The sequence below is a fragment of the Triturus cristatus genome, chromosome 4_2 (genome assembly GCF_964204655.1).
Source record: "Triturus cristatus chromosome 4_2, aTriCri1.1, whole genome shotgun sequence".
In the NCBI taxonomy this organism is placed as follows: Eukaryota; Metazoa; Chordata; class Amphibia; order Caudata; family Salamandridae; genus Triturus; species Triturus cristatus.
In genome coordinates this window covers 168353962-168369758 of record NC_140586.1, presented here as the reverse complement: position 1 = coordinate 168369758, position 15797 = coordinate 168353962, and the positions used below count along the sequence as shown (strand labels likewise).

The following is a 15797-nucleotide window of genomic DNA, read 5'->3' as shown; positions in this document are numbered from 1 at the left end:
GGAACGATACAGGCCTAGAAATAAATGGAGATTTCTTAATAGCAATTTGTTACTCTTAAAGCATTGGGTGTACTTAAAATGTGGCTTTTAAGTAAAACCACTTTGCGATAACATTGAGCCCATTCAGGACTTATGGGACAGCTCCTGGCATCAGGGGCTGTCACTCCTAGTGGTGGGTGGACTTAGGGGTTTGGCAGTGGCACACAAAACTTTTCGCCGCTAGGGTTGGGTGAGCTCACGGAGTACACATTAACCTATCCTCCCATCTTGTAGGGAATAATGGGTTTCGGTAATTCGCACAGAGGTACAAAACTTTCAACTGTTGGACTTGCATTGAGACACATAGAGTGTCACTTGATGGGTTTATAGGGTTGGCAAAAGGACAAAGCACAGTTCACCGTATTGCCCCAATTGTGTTAGGTTGAAGTGCCGGTCCTTTTCCAGGGATGCCTGCTTCCGAGAATTGGCACAAGGGAATTTTCACATATTGGACTGGACAGGCTCAGCCAACTGAGATAGGGATATACAATATCACATTTAGGCTGGTATGGCACAAGGTTGCCAACCCTGACCCCTTCCTAAGCCTGGATAGTATGTCTGTGACATTGGAGTCAGGACTTAATTCTAGCCAGCTGGCAGAGCTAGAGCTCATCTCATGCAGCTAAATCAGTTTCTGTGTGTGCGCCTTTCCCTAGGTAGAGCGCCTTAGTAGAATCTCACAGACTTTAGGTGACTAGGCCCACACAGATGCAAAAGTGACACAATCTGTCCCCGGACATAAGATTGCTTCCAGAGGTCTGCATTATAGTGAATGCCAGTTCTGCGAGCTGCTGATCTTGTGCTGTTTGTGCCCTAGGGACGGTGTGGAGTCTCTTCTAACAGAGCTGGGTATCGCGCCTGAGGAGTACGACTATGGCCGCACTAAGATTTTCATCAGAAATCCTCGGACGGTGAGTATTTCCCATGCTAGAGTCTCAGAATGCAGCCACTGCTGTCTTACAACCCCAGTCCATTCCTTTTAAAGTGGTAACAGTGGCAACACATCTATACCCTCTCCTCACTACCCAGAGTGCAAGCATATATTTTCCCTTTTGCCTGGAAGAGGACTCATCAGGATATCCTCCAAGTCTTTAGCCTTTGGGCAGTCAATGTTATAAACTCTGCAAGTAGAGCATCTTCTTAATAACATGGTCAGTTGAGAGAACAGGTCTAACTCCTGGTACCATCTTTTCACTTTCAGGGCAGAGGATCTTTGGAAATTGTACTTATGCTAAAAGCCTTTTTTTATTTTATCCTAAGTGTTGTTTCTCAGAAACTTTTGTGAGTTAAAGACCATCCACATTGAAATGTTAAGATGGATATCCCTTTCCTGCAAGAGGTCCTCTTTTTGTGTGTGCAGTTTTATATAGTGCGAACTCGGCCCAAAGGTATTGAAGCACTTCACATGAGCACCTGTTCCATTTCACAAGGACACATACATTTTTGGTAGCCACGGGGGAGGAGATTAAGTGATTTGCCCATAATCACAGGATGTTGAGCCAATGCCGAGATTTGAACCTGGTTCCCCAGCTCCAAAGTCAGCAGCTGTGGCCGGTACACCACATCCTCTATAAAATTAAATAAAAAAGAAATAAAAAGAGAAGAACCAATATACTGAGTGTGCAAGCTTAGCTACCTGATGATTAACTGAGAGAGAGTGCAAGAGTGGCTGAGTTTATGTTTATTTGTGTGAATCCATATTCTTTCAGGACTGCTTTCCTTGCTCGTTTTCACAGAAAATTGAAGACACACCTCTTCTGCTCGGCCTTCGACTAGTACTAATGAGTCTTATCTGCCCAGTGACTACTATCTCACTTGGCACTTGGATTGTAATCCTGCTGTACCTCTGGTTTGATTCCGCTTGACATTCACAAACGATGGGGCCTGAAACATTCTCCGTGGACTCACTACTCTCACCACCAAACATGTAGGACACTTGCCTTGAACAGTGCTTATGGCCATTTCTAACTCTTTGCAATTGCACATCCTTCTACCCACTCACTGTGCCTTTGTTCCGGTTCATCAGCTGTGTGGAGCTTCACAAATGAATAAATCAATACATAAATTATTAGTGAAGAAATAAGTATGAACCTTCTGAAAGGTAACAGTTCTACTAGAATGTAGGCCACAACTAGTTTATTTTATAGCAGAGCATCAGAACATAATGTACTAGCTCGACAATATCAGCTGTCAGCCTGCCTGTAGCATTTGCCCATTGCCAAGGACCAGCCACTGATGAGTTTCTTGATAGATCCCATTATGAGAGCTACTGAGTTCCTTGTCATGGTGAGTCTGCTGAGAATGGATCCACGAGCTATAGCACCAGAAGTCATCCATTCTGACCTATATCACTATACAGTCCATGCTTTTCTGCATAATTTCTGGGTTTCCATCTGGAAGTCCAGCAGTGAGGTCCATGAAGCACTGAATAGTGATCGGGGGCCAGACAAACAAAGTTGTTATGAAGCTGCAAACCCTGTGATTCACAAAATTATGAGATGTGTGACCCTAAAATGGTACTAAACGTATTTTGCTAGTTAGAAAAACAATTCAGACTAGCAAAATGGGTTTACTGACCTATTCCGAATCACAAATTGAAGGTGCATGAAAGGAGGTATTTCCTCCTAGTACAGAATTGAATGGCAGGTATCAATGATTTATGACCGTGATTGTGTTTGCAAACCTTTGAAAAGTTACCGGGCCCAATTCGCCAAGGGTCTTTGCACTCGTGGTGGAGGTCCTGCAGTCATGTGAGGGGCCTGCGCCGTGGCGGGGGCACCGCACTCGTGATGGGTCCTCTGCACTGCAGTCACCCATTGTGGAGGTCCTGCCACGAGTGCAGGCCCCCACCACGACTGCATGGCCCCCTGCCATGACAGAGGCCCCCCCGCCATGACTGCGGGGCCTCTGCCACAAGTGTGGAGGCCTTTTGTAAATCTGGTCTAACTCCTCAAATTAGATGGTAATCTTTCCACCAAGGGGAAGATGGGAGGTTGACCTCGAAGAGGACTTTTACTCCCCTCAATTTTATCCAAAACTTGGGGCCAGATGTAGGACCATTCCATTTTGTGAGTCTCAGACACTGTTTGTGATTCCCAATTGAGGTTGTAAAACAATCTTATATAGAAGTGTGACTCGCTATTAGGGACGTCCTTGGCACGTCCCTTCCTCATAGCGAATCACAATCCCTATTTTGCGAGTCGGTAATTGGTTACCGACTTGTAAAATAGGGATTGTACATTGCACAGACCTATTTAGCATTCGCAAACAGGCCGATTTTCCGTTTTCGACCGCTCAAAATGGTCATACATCTGGCCCTGAATTCTTTTTCATAGTAGCCCTAATTCCTGTAAGGAACACAACTATATAAAAAAAAAAGCGTTTACTGTTTGGGAGAACAAACACGGATGGTGATCTCCTTTTCATTACAGGCCACCATCCCTTTGTTTGTAGCCACTCACAGGTGGTCAAGCATTAGAGACCTCCTTAATTAATATTAGACAGGCCATCCTGCAACCCTCTCTGACAGGACATTTTGCAACGTGACCTTTTAGTAGTTAGGTCACATCACAAAATTAAAGTCTGGCCGCAAAACGACTGTCCTCGGTATTTGTACATCTGGCCCATAGCTGTCTGTCAACCTTCCCTTGAGTCCTTTGGAAGTACTGCAAATCTGCATGCCTGTGTGGCCACTTCCTGCATTTGCCAAGTATTTAGGGGCCATGTTTGTGTCCTTGGCTTTCTTGTCTGAGGGTAATGGACAGACCCAGAATACCAATAGCCACATTATAGAATCAATCTTTACATTTTTGTGGCACAAACATTGCCCCACGTTATTTAAGTCGGTTCTGGTTAAATTTCAAGCAGTTTCTGAGGATTCACTTCTCTGTATGCAATATTCCAATCTGGCCACAGGATGGCAGTCTTGTACTGTTTTCTTCTTCCTAAAATCATGTACACATGTCTTTCTGCCAATGCGTTTATCTTCTTCTTCATCTCTGTTCCTAACCCTCTCCTGTCTGCCACTCAATATTGCGAGCACGCCGAGCAGGATTACAATTCCACAGGCCAGATGTAATCCGGCCGTCAGAGTGAGAAACAGACATTTACAGAGTCCAGATAAAACAATAGCCAGAAATCATGCCACTTTTTTGTCATATAAAGAAAGGTCTCAAATATGTAATCTATACTACTCTTAACATACTCCATAAAAGTGCATGGATAAATCTCGGACCGGACAACAGGGCCGGACTGGCCATAGCGGGCACTGGGCACTGGGCGTTTCCCCAGTGGGCCGCCAGGGTGGAGGCTGGTTTTGGGCCCCAGGAAGGCCGTTTTTGTTACCGGGGGTCGGCAATATCGGCCCCCTGTAACAAAATTGCCCGAAACCAGCCCTCACAAACAGCTTAGATGCATCCCCCAATCCCCCAAGGGGGGCCGGCCGAGCAGTTTGCCAGGGCTGGTTTCAGTTCCCAGTCAGGCTCTGCCGGACAATGACATCATTTAGCAGTGTTTGATCTTGATTTTGGGGTCCTGGAACCAGAGCCAGACTGGGAACCAAATCCGGCCCTGGCAAAGTGCTCGGCCGGCCTCCCCTGGGGGTTGGGGGTGCGGCCGAGCTGTTTGCCACGGCCGGTTTCGGCTGATTTCGTTACAGTGGCCGATATTGCAGCTATGCTGCTATGCTGCAAAAACGGCCCTGTAACAAAATCGGCCCCCAGGGGCCCAAATCCAGCCCCCAAACCTGGCGGCCCATTGGGGAAATGCCCGGTTCCCGCTACGGCCAGTCCGGCCCTGCCTGGAACCAGAAAAATAAGTTTGGCATTAACTGTCTAACTGACCCAGAAAGAGAAGGAGAGGAGGCAGGTGTCACCTGAGCTGTTTAGCACAGCAGTAGATCCTTGTATTAGATGTGGGATGAAAGAATGCTGATATCACACTTCACTCTACAACACTCAACTTCAGGCTACTCTGCTGTATGACATCCCACTCTAATCTACACCACTCCACTATGCTCTACACCACTCGACTCTGACACTCTACTCTATGCCACTTCACTCTACGACACTCCACTCTATGATACTCCATGACACTCCACTCTGTATCACTCTATGACACTCCACTCTACGCAACTCCACAACATTCTACTCCACAACACTCTATACTACTCCACTTTATGACACTTGACTCTAAGACAATGTACACGATTCCACAACAATCTATGCCACTCCAATGTACGGCACTCCATGACACTCCACTCCAGGCCACTCTACACCACTCTATGCCACTCCACTCTTTGAAATTCCACTCTATGGACCTTCACGCCATACTACGGCATGCCAAGCCAATTTATACCACTCCAAGGCACTTAACTCACTTCTGTGCCACTCCACTCTACTCCACTGCACTGTATGCCACTCCACTTTATGACACTACTTTCATTCAACACCATTCACTCTACTCCACTCAGTGCCACTCCGCAACACTCCACTCCACACTATGTCAGTCTATTCCACAACATTCTACTCCACGACACTCCACTCCACACTACAATACTCTACTCCACTCTACAACACTCTATTCCACGACATGACTCTCAATGCCACTCCACTCTATGCCAGTCTACTCTACTGTACGCCTCTGTACTTCACTCTACGACACTCCACTGCACTCTATTCCACTTTACTCCACTCCACGCTACTTTTCTCTATGCCACTAACTTTTAGCCATGCTGTACAACAGCCAAGCTGGTGCACAACAAGACTACAGCACATTGCCAAAGCCAATAGCTCCCACATAGGCAAGATCTATTGGCTTTGCCAATGCTTGTTATCTTTTCTCTCTCATTTTAACATTGCCTGTCTTCCAGCGACAACTCTGTCAAGCTAATGATCAGTTTTAGGATTTCGATGAAAATATTATTGTGAGTGTGGAAAGCTATTTGGCTGCGAACACATACATAACCTATTGAGTGAACGCATATTACCTTACAACCCAGTTCATTTTATTTAACAGCAGTAAGTTCCTTACACATACCTTATTCATCTTTAACACCATAGAGCATGATTCAGAGCCTGTGTAAAACAGTGCATCATAGATTTGCTTCTATGACTTGTCTTGATTTTCACTTTTTCAGGGATTCACAATTCCCTAATATATAAGGCATGGGTACGTAACGAAATCTGTAATGAATACTCCAATGAAATGTGCAGAAGATGGAAAAATCGCTAATGGGCGCACACTGCCGTGGGAGGCAAGACAATATGTAGCCATATATATGTGTCCTAGTGTCCCATACATGCTACCCCGTAACAGCGGCGGACTGACTGCCATAATGTACTGGTAAAAGCTGCCACAGTGTGTTGTGTTTGCTGATTACTTACTTGACTGTGATCATTGATGAGTGATCAGATAAAAGCATGTCACAGTCAGAATTTATTTATGAAATAAACAATTGCACTGTTTAGGATGATCGAGAAAAAAACTTGAGGCAATTGTTCAATGTTAAATGCATCACATGTGAAGAGTAACTATCCATGATTAAGGCTCAGAAGGGGGGAGTCGAAACGCGTCGGATTCATTTGGAAAATAAAATACTTGCTGTCCAATCACCAATAATCAGACTTAAGCGCCGTCCTTTGATGGTGAGAGAGTGTTGGATGTATTATAGGGCCTGTTGCCCAGATGCTCGGGCCACCCTGAGAAGGTCGCTAGCTTTCTGCAACAATATATATAGAAGAGGGCCTTAATGTCTTTTTAAAAAAATTTTTAATAGATTTTATTGCAAGCAAATCAGATACAAAGTATAGTCAAATATAAAAACAGTAATCAAAACATATATCAATATAATGCATTATCCAGAGGAACACACACAAAAAAAAAAAAAATAATATCATTTACCAGAGGAATTTTAGACTGCCAATTCTCCCTGGATCCATTGCAGCACAGGGGCCCATATTTTTTCCCCCTGGAGTCTTTTATTACGGCGTTTCACTGCATAAATAGCATGTTCCAAATTATATTTCGCCAAAAGACGTGCCCTCCATGTATAAAATAGCGGAGGATCTGGGTTTATCCAATCCTGAGTAATACAAGCACGAAAAAGAGACATGCAAATAAACATCAGCTTTTTCCTATCACCATCCATATTATCAGATGAGATCCCTATAAGTACCAATTCTGCAGTTAATATAATATTACTGTCAAAAATTTTAGACAAAAATGTTTGTATTTCAGTAATTATTAACGAAAGACATGGGCAATGAAAAAACATGTGACATGCGTCAGCTGCTTCCAAAGAACATCTCTTACAAGCCGTCCCGGATGTTGCACCCCATTTAAAGAGTTTTTCCGGGGTATGATATAAATCGAATATAGCCATATAGTGCTGGGTGCGTGATCTGCCTGTTAATAGGATAGCGTTAGCCATCTGAATGGACTCTTCAACCAACACATTTGTCATGCCCAGTTTATGTGCCCAACGATCATGTATTAAAGGGATATCATCCGTACAGAATTTAATCAATTGGTTATAGAAAAAGCCAATCTTTCTTTTAATATATAAAGACTCAATCAAGGATATTTTCTTTATCCCTGAACACTCACCAGGTGACAAAGTTTTAAGATAACTATGCAACTGAAAATATTTAAAATAATCAGATTTTGGAACATTAAATTTAATTTGAAGACTTTGAAAAGACATCCTATCGTGATTATCCCATAGATCGCCTAAATAGTTAATTCCTAAGTTGCTCCATTTTTTCATGATTTGATCCCTAAAAATAGATGGAAAGATATGTTTGGATATAAGAGGAGTATATATCAAAATTTTTGGAATCTCCACATATCTTTTAATAATTCTCCATGCCCGATATGCAGCAATTACAGTCTTGAATTTAATTTTCTTAAAATAACTGGGTTCTATATTCTTTAAAAGACAGCCACGAGCTTCGACCCCCCAAAAAAATTCATATATAGAAGGAGAATGTGCGTCATTAATTGGAGCTTTGGAGCCAATGATTAGGGGATTAATAAATTGCAGTATTGAAGCTAGATAATAAAATAAAAAATGTGGAGTATTCCAGCCTCCTCTGGCCTTTGGGAGAATCAGTTTTTTAAAGGCTCTACGATGACGTCTATATCCCCACAAGAATCTCCCAGCCATGCTTTCCATTTGTTTAAAGAATTCTATAGGAAACTCCAAAGGTATTGTTCGAAAAAGGTACAGAAACCGGGGAAGAATTAACATTTTTAAGACATTATTTCTGCCGTGCAAAGAAAGATGTAAATGATCAATAAGTTCCAATGTTGTATTAGCTTTTTTAAGGATAGGGATAAAATTAAGTTTAGGAATATCAGAAATCGGGGTGGTGATTTTAATTCCAAGATACGTTGCAGTGGGGACTATATTGAGATGTGTAGGTGGATTCTGACCGACAAATAAAATCTGAGTCTTTGAAGAATTTAGCCTATAACCCGAAAAAGTTCCAAACTCGGCCGCTATCTCTTCAACTGTAGGCAGTGCACTTGTAATATCTGTAGTAAGGACCACTACATCGTCGGCATAGGCCAATGCCCTATATGAAATACCTACTACCTCCACCGGTTTTATTACCCGCTCTTGGTTTAACTTATTGAGATAAATATCAATATTTATAGAAAACAGTAACGGAGATGATGGGCATCCTTGACGGGTGCCCCGAAAAATACCAAACGACCTAGAGATGTTAGATCCGAGTTTTACAGATGATGTTGGTAATTGATATAAAGCTTTCAGTGCTACAATCATTTTTGGCCCAAAGCCTTTCAAAGCCAGAACATCCCAGATATACGGCCAGGCCACCCTGTCAAATGCCTTTTCGGCATCCAACAGGGTGACTCCCAATGACGTATTAGTTGCTTGTGCCCAATCCATCATAGCAATGACTCTTCGAACATGGTCCGCCGTATCCCTATTGGGGATAAACCCATGTTGCCATAGCGACACAATAAATGATATTACTGTAGACATGCGAGTGGCCAATATTTTAGAAAAAACTTTACTGTCGGCATTTATCAGGGATATTGGTCTAAATGACGCTGGGTTCAGAGGTGGCTTATCCTTTTTGAGAAATGCCATTAAAATAGATTGGTTCCAAGAGGATGGTGGGTGCCCCCTCTGAGCTTCCTGAAATGTAATCAGTAAATCTTTCTGTAGGATATTTCTAAAAATCCTAAAAAACTCGAGTGGCCGGCCATCAGGCCCCATGGCTTTTCCCATAGCCAGAGAAAGCAATGCTGCTTCTATTTCCTCCCATGTAATATCTGCTTCCAAAAACGAAATTTGTTGATCAGACAATTTTGAGATATTATTTTCTCCCAAAAAATTTATTACTAAATCCGAAGAATATAACAAGCCGTCATCTTTATAGAGATAAGAATAAAATTGCCGGAATACCTCTAGAATTTGATCCGGATGGTTATGAATCTTGCCGGCTTCATCTTGTATAGCACTGATGTTATTAGAAATATCCTTCTCCCTGGTTCTCTTAGCTAGAATTTTGCCAGCATTTTCTCCCATTTCGTAAACTCGAGATCTGAGCCTTAATGTCTTTAGTAAACCTAACATTCCGTTTAGGCCAAAATCGGTGTTCACACCACTCATGCCAAGAAATTCAATAGATATGTTCTCAGAGGCTGTGATCAGGGACCTTAAGGGTCTCCAGAACAGACGTTATTTTACTGAGGCCTCACCAAATAGAAATGTGCAGATACAGTACAAACAGTTGATGTTAAAAATCAAGAACAAGAAAGACAAAGTGGTGAGGCAGGCGGACAAAGGTGGCAACATTGTGCCCTGGCCTCAATTGAGTACTACAGACTGTTATGAAAGAATAGCGAAGGATGAGGCAATCAGAATTAAGGAAGATTTTCATAAACAACTCTCACAGTGGGAGACGGCAGGTCTGTTATCAAATAATAAATGGCAGTTTTTTAAAGATCAATGAACCAGTACTCCCAATATTCTATTTGATTCCTAAAATCCACAAGAACTTAATGAAACCACCAGGCAGGCCCATTATTTCGGCCATAGGACGCCTTTCTGAAAATACATCCAAGTATGTGGATTATTTTCTCCAGGAACCAGTGAGAAATGTGTCCTCTTACATCAAAGAGACAAGAGATTTTTTACGTAAAAGTTATGATGTCCATTGGGAAGACGATTACATCCTGATGACTTTGGATGTAATGTCCTTGTACACGAGTATCTCCCACAATGACGGGTTGAGGGCCATTAGGCATCTTTTGAGTACAAGGCCTCTAGTGCTGTACAGACACACAGAAATTATCACATCAATGATTCAATGGTGCTTGACTCATAACATCTTTTTATTTGGCACTGATCTTTATCGGCAGCTGAGAGGTACAGCAATGGGCACCTGCTTCACCCCCAGCTATACGCATTGTCATATGGGCTGGTGGGGGGAGAAGGTGCTACCCGCAAGATGCCCCGAAGAGATGGCGAATAATGTAATTTTATGGTCATGATACATCGATGACCTGTTTGTCATCTGGCGCTGTACTTTAAGTTCAGCTGAGTAATTTGAAGAAAAGATCAATGACAATTCTCTCAATCTTCATTTCACTTCCCATCTGAGCCAGCAGTCAGTAGAATTTTGGGATCTGAGAGTATACATAAAAGAAGGCAAATTGCACACGAAGAACTTCAGGAAAAATACAGCAGGTAATACGACCTTACATGCTCAGAGCTTCCACCCCACTAGTCTAAAATATAGTATCCCCTGTGCAGAAAATTTGAGAATGTCTATGAACTGCAGTGAAGGGGCTGAACTAGATGCTGCATAGCAAGAATAGGAAGAGAGGTTTGCAGCAAAAGGGTATCATAAAAAGACATTGAAGGAAGCTAGGGAGAAGGCCAATTTGAAAGTGAGGGACAAACCTTTATTCTCATAGAAGGAGCAGAGAGACTCAGGACAAGAACTCAGGTTCATTACAGGGTACAATAACAAACACAGGGAATTGAAGCAGATGACATTTTGCAGGGCCAGATCAATGAGGGACGATTTAGTGGTCAGTGGCCCTGAGGTGATGACGTGGCTGGGAGGCAGAGAAGGCTTCACCAGGTGCCACAAATGCAAGGCGTGCAAGTATGGAATGAATACTAGAACAGTTGCAATACCCAATCCAGACCAGCAATGGTTAGTCCGGCAGCCTTTACATTGTACGAGCGATCATGTCATTTATGTCATTAAATGTACGTGTCAGAAAATGTACATAGGGAGTACGATCTTGAGTGTGCATCAGAGGATCCTACAACAAACGAGGGCAACTGTGAACAAGGACCCCACTTATCCGGTGGCAAGACATTTTAAGAAGTGCACAATAGTAACGTGATCAACTTACAGTACTTTGCTATTGATCGGGTGCCAGTTGTTCGTAGCTGGGGAGGCAATAGGGAGCGATGCTTAAGGCAATTGGAGTCTAAGCACATATTGAGATTCAATACTAAGGTCCGAATGGTCTCAGCATTGGAGAAGACCTGCATGTGCACCTTTAATGGAATATGGACTATTTAGCTGCATGAACTATGAATTTGGAACCAGTCTGTTTACATGTTGCTTTATAGATTTTTATAGATGTGAAAGTGTATGAATATCGAATTTTGTTTTTATGCACAGAACACTTTATTTTGATGATTGTAAATGTAACTAGTGAGGTTGGGATTAGCAAATAGAGTATATTGCACCGAAGGGCACTTGTCCGGAACGATAGACCAGTATGAAAAATGCATGTGGCACTTTAATCTGAAGGAGGTCATTTACATCCAGATGTGAATGAGATCTCTCTGCACGCAGCATTTTATTTATTATTTTTTTATGGGGATGTGTAATGTAGTATTAGACACTTTGCACTTTATTGCCCTCAGTCCACTGTGATTTCAGGGACAAAGGATAGTTATAATATATCTGCAAGAGGTGAAACTAAGCAGGTCTGCACTTTAAGTATGTATACGGGTTATCGGCATCGAGGAGTTGAACTATTGCATTATGCACCTAGCACTTTAGCACCCCGATTGGTTTAACGGTGTGTGGTGGGGGGAGTAAATGGGCAACTCCATAAAGAAGAGAGCAGCTAACTAGGGGGGCGCTAGGTGGCGCAAGTGCGGAATGGCTGCCTCAGGGTGATGCTCCAGCAGTCCGGTGCTAAAATCCGGTAATTAATCCTTCTCTAATGCTCATTGCTGACTGAAACCGACGGGAAGAGAAACCCGAAGTGCAGCTGCTCCACTCAGGACAGTATCAGATACGGAGGAGACGTGGGGAGTCTGGAAGCAGTGACGACCGCAACTGCCGACAGTGAAGCCTGAGTGCTTGGGAGCCGCCTACGGCGGGGTCTACCTACGAGAGGCCGCGGCGCCCACGTGGTGAGTGGGCCACGAGAGCTTGGTGAGTGCACCTGGAGCGAGGAGCGTGCATGCTGAGTGGAAAGGACACGTCCTGAGCCTGTCGGGTGGCGGATCGGCCATCGGTGCGCTCGGAGCGATCACGGAAACCAGCGCTGTGCGCGACCTTCTCGCTTTGGGAGCGAAATCCTCCATCACCGACGGGCCTAGACGCACTGGGCCTTGCGTGATACTGCCTCGGATTGACTCAGTGACTGTGCGTGCGATGGTGTGCTAGCCGTCAGAGAGCTTGAGGCTGAGGTTGAGTGAAGGTGCGCGGCAGGAGGGATCAATGGAAGAGGCAGCAACGCAACCTCGCATCTGCTGAAGGGTCAAGACCCCAGGAGACAGCTGGTGAAATAAAATAGTCCCACACAACGTGCAGGTCCTGAACAGCGGGCCGGGGCCCGGGAGCGACAGGTGCTGGACTATGGCGCTAAGGAGGAGACGTAGGGGTGCCACGGGGCACTGAACCGGCGGCCCGGATACGAAACGGAACACTTTGGATTTGGGACGCGACAGGTCCGTTGCCCCTGATCGTGGATGCTCCTTGCGAATAGCCTCGCGGGCACTGGGAGGTAATGGTGCCTGGGGCAGCGCGGCTCCGTGCGGCCGCACCACATGGCTGGGTCCTGTCGCCTGACACTGCGGGAACGCTAAGAGAAGGATAGCGTGACAGGGTTGGATGGCAGCTGTGTAGACACAAAGTGGATGCATGAGTCTGCAAGAGCAGACCCTGGCAGAAAGGTGTACCTACAGTAGTGGCACTGCCGGCTGCAAAGCTTGACTGGTGTCTGACCTATTGAGCAAGGCTGAGGAGGAAGATTAGAGGCAGAGTGGAACACATTTTTGGTCGAGGACGCTGCCCCCTGGGAGGGCGCCCTAACGCAGTGTGCAAGGAAGCTGTGCTTGAGAGGGCTGCCGAGCGACGTGCAGAACGCTAAGGCTGCCTGCAGAGTGCTAGTGGTTGCGGAGAAGAGAGGCGGCTAGGTGCGCTGGAAGTGAAGTGGGGCTGCTCGAGACAGGAGTGGGTCCTGTCTCAATTGACATCGCGGCAGTGATATCACTGGTATAACCCTGCAACTGTGCGAAACCCTGTGATATTTACAGACGGAACCGCCTTAGGCAGAGGGCACTATCCTAACTATTGCCTGACTGAAAGCACTGGAAAACACTCTGCGCGGCCAGGTGGGATAGTGGTGTTGGGAGTGTCCTGGATTGTCCTGACACTCTGAGGAGGCCATCTGACGGCGGGCAGAATGGGGAAGCTAGATTCTAGACAGCCTCGACTCCAGTTCGAGTCTAAAAAGAATTCCAAATCGCTCCCGGATGGCGACCACGGCAGTGCGGCAACGGCATTCGAGAGACACCTGTGGAACCTGATGCTGATATGAAAACTATCCTACTGGAGGTGCGCCAGGGCATAGCGGCAATGGCGGACAAAATGGATGACGTGAATATGCGAATGAATAACATTGCTTGCAAAATAGACGGTCACGAGGAAAGGATCAAGGAGGCAGAGAAGCGCATATCAGATTCGGAAGACACCACAGCGCATCTTCAGGACACCACGACCCAGATGGATAAGCTCTTGAAAGTCATTGCTGCCAAAACTGAGGACATGGAAGCGAGAAATCGCCGGAACTACATTAGAATCCTAGGGATACCCGAAAGTACCAACACAGGCAAGATGGAGCTGTATGTTGAAAGACTGCTGTTGGCGGCGGTTGGGACAGAATCCTTCTCTTCTCACTTTGTCGTGGAGAGAGCGCAACCCTCGCTGGGCCCTAGACCACCGGTGTGAGGCACGCCACGTCCTATTATAGCCCGCCTCCTTAACTATAGAGACCGAGATGTGGCCCTTAGAGTGGCGCGGGAGAAAAAACAGCTCCACTATGAGGGGGTAAATTTTACCATCTACCCGGACTTTACTGTCGCGGTACAGGAGGACAGGCGGAAGTTCCTACCAGTAAAACAGAAGCTGAGACAGGCTCAAATTGATTATGCCTTACTATACCCGGCCCGCATCACTTACCAAGGGAAGCAGACGTTCTGCACTAAGCCCCAGCAAGCCGAAGAATTCTTGAAGCACCTGAGACAACGCAACAAAACGGCACAATCTAATGATGGTTCCTTGACACCCACCACTTCGGATATTGACTGACCACGTTGTTCTGAGGAAGCAGGGTGTTGACCCAGTAAAAGAATGTGAGAGCTGCGACTTGTCACTAAACTGTCTATGAAACTACTGCCAGAAAAACTCATAGTATTGTGTAACATGTTGGATTGGGCATGAGAGAAGATACATCATGCACACCGGGCACCTTTGCTACCTCTATGGGGTGCGGAATGACATCTCGTGCCCCTGGGGAAGAAAGTGTTACTTGTGAGCCACCTGGCGACTGTCCCCACCCGGGAGAGCCCTCATTTCTTTCTGGTTACCTGCCCTAGAAAGGGCTTAGTAGCTCTGTTAGTTTGGGATAATAGGGGTAAGGAGGGGGGTGGGAAACTATGTTCTGGCATGTTGGGGATGCTTCAGTGGGAGGGGGGAGAGGGGATTGTTAGTTGGAATATACCAGTTCGAATTAAGTTGCTTACAGACAGATAGCTAAGTCCAAGTGTGATCGCGGATAGTGGGGTGAGTGCCGGCTTCCGAACAGCTAGAGTTATTGCCTCTGGGTAATGTGGGTAAAGTGATACCTGATAATCGTATGGGGATTATGTCCTGGAATGTGAGGGGGATGGGGGATCCTAGGAAGCGGAGACAGATACTCTCATACTTGGATCGTCACAAAATTAGTATAGCGTTTTTACAGGAAACGCACTTTAATCCACAGCGACATATTTCATTCGCCGGGAAGTGGGCAACTTACAGGTTGTTCTCCTCATACTCTTCCTATGCGCGAGGTGTAGCCATTATTGTTAAAAGACATGTGCCTTTTCTACCACAGCGAGGGATAATAGACCCGCAGGGAAGGTATGCAATTGTATGGGGGAGGATGGGGACTGACACTGATAAGCTGTTACAGTCCGAATGTCGATATGCCCGACTTCTTCACAATTCTGTGGGGTAAAATACTGGAACTGGGCACAACGCATATAATTTGGGGTGGGGATTTTAATGTGGCATTCAACACTAGCGTGAATAGATCTAAGGCGGCGCCACATCATTACAATCGCTCACAGGCAACGATGCGAGATATTCTGGAGGAGGGAGGGCTACTTGATACTTGGAGGCACATTCACCCGATGTCCACAGAAGGCACGCACTTTACGCCGAGCGCTGCGTCATGGGCCCGGATAGATTACTGCTTAA

General features: G+C 45.3%; 1 protein-coding gene across 1 annotated transcript in view; it reads left to right on the top strand.

Moving 5' to 3' along the window:
* The window catches only part of MYO1A (myosin IA), a 357566-nt gene that overhangs the window by 239807 nt on the left and 101962 nt on the right, over positions 1-15797 (top strand). The window contains exon 19 of the mRNA XM_085600969.1: positions 857-950. Within this exon, the coding sequence (XP_085457095.1) occupies positions 857-950 (94 nt within the window). The remainder of the gene's footprint in view (positions 1-856; positions 951-15797) is intronic.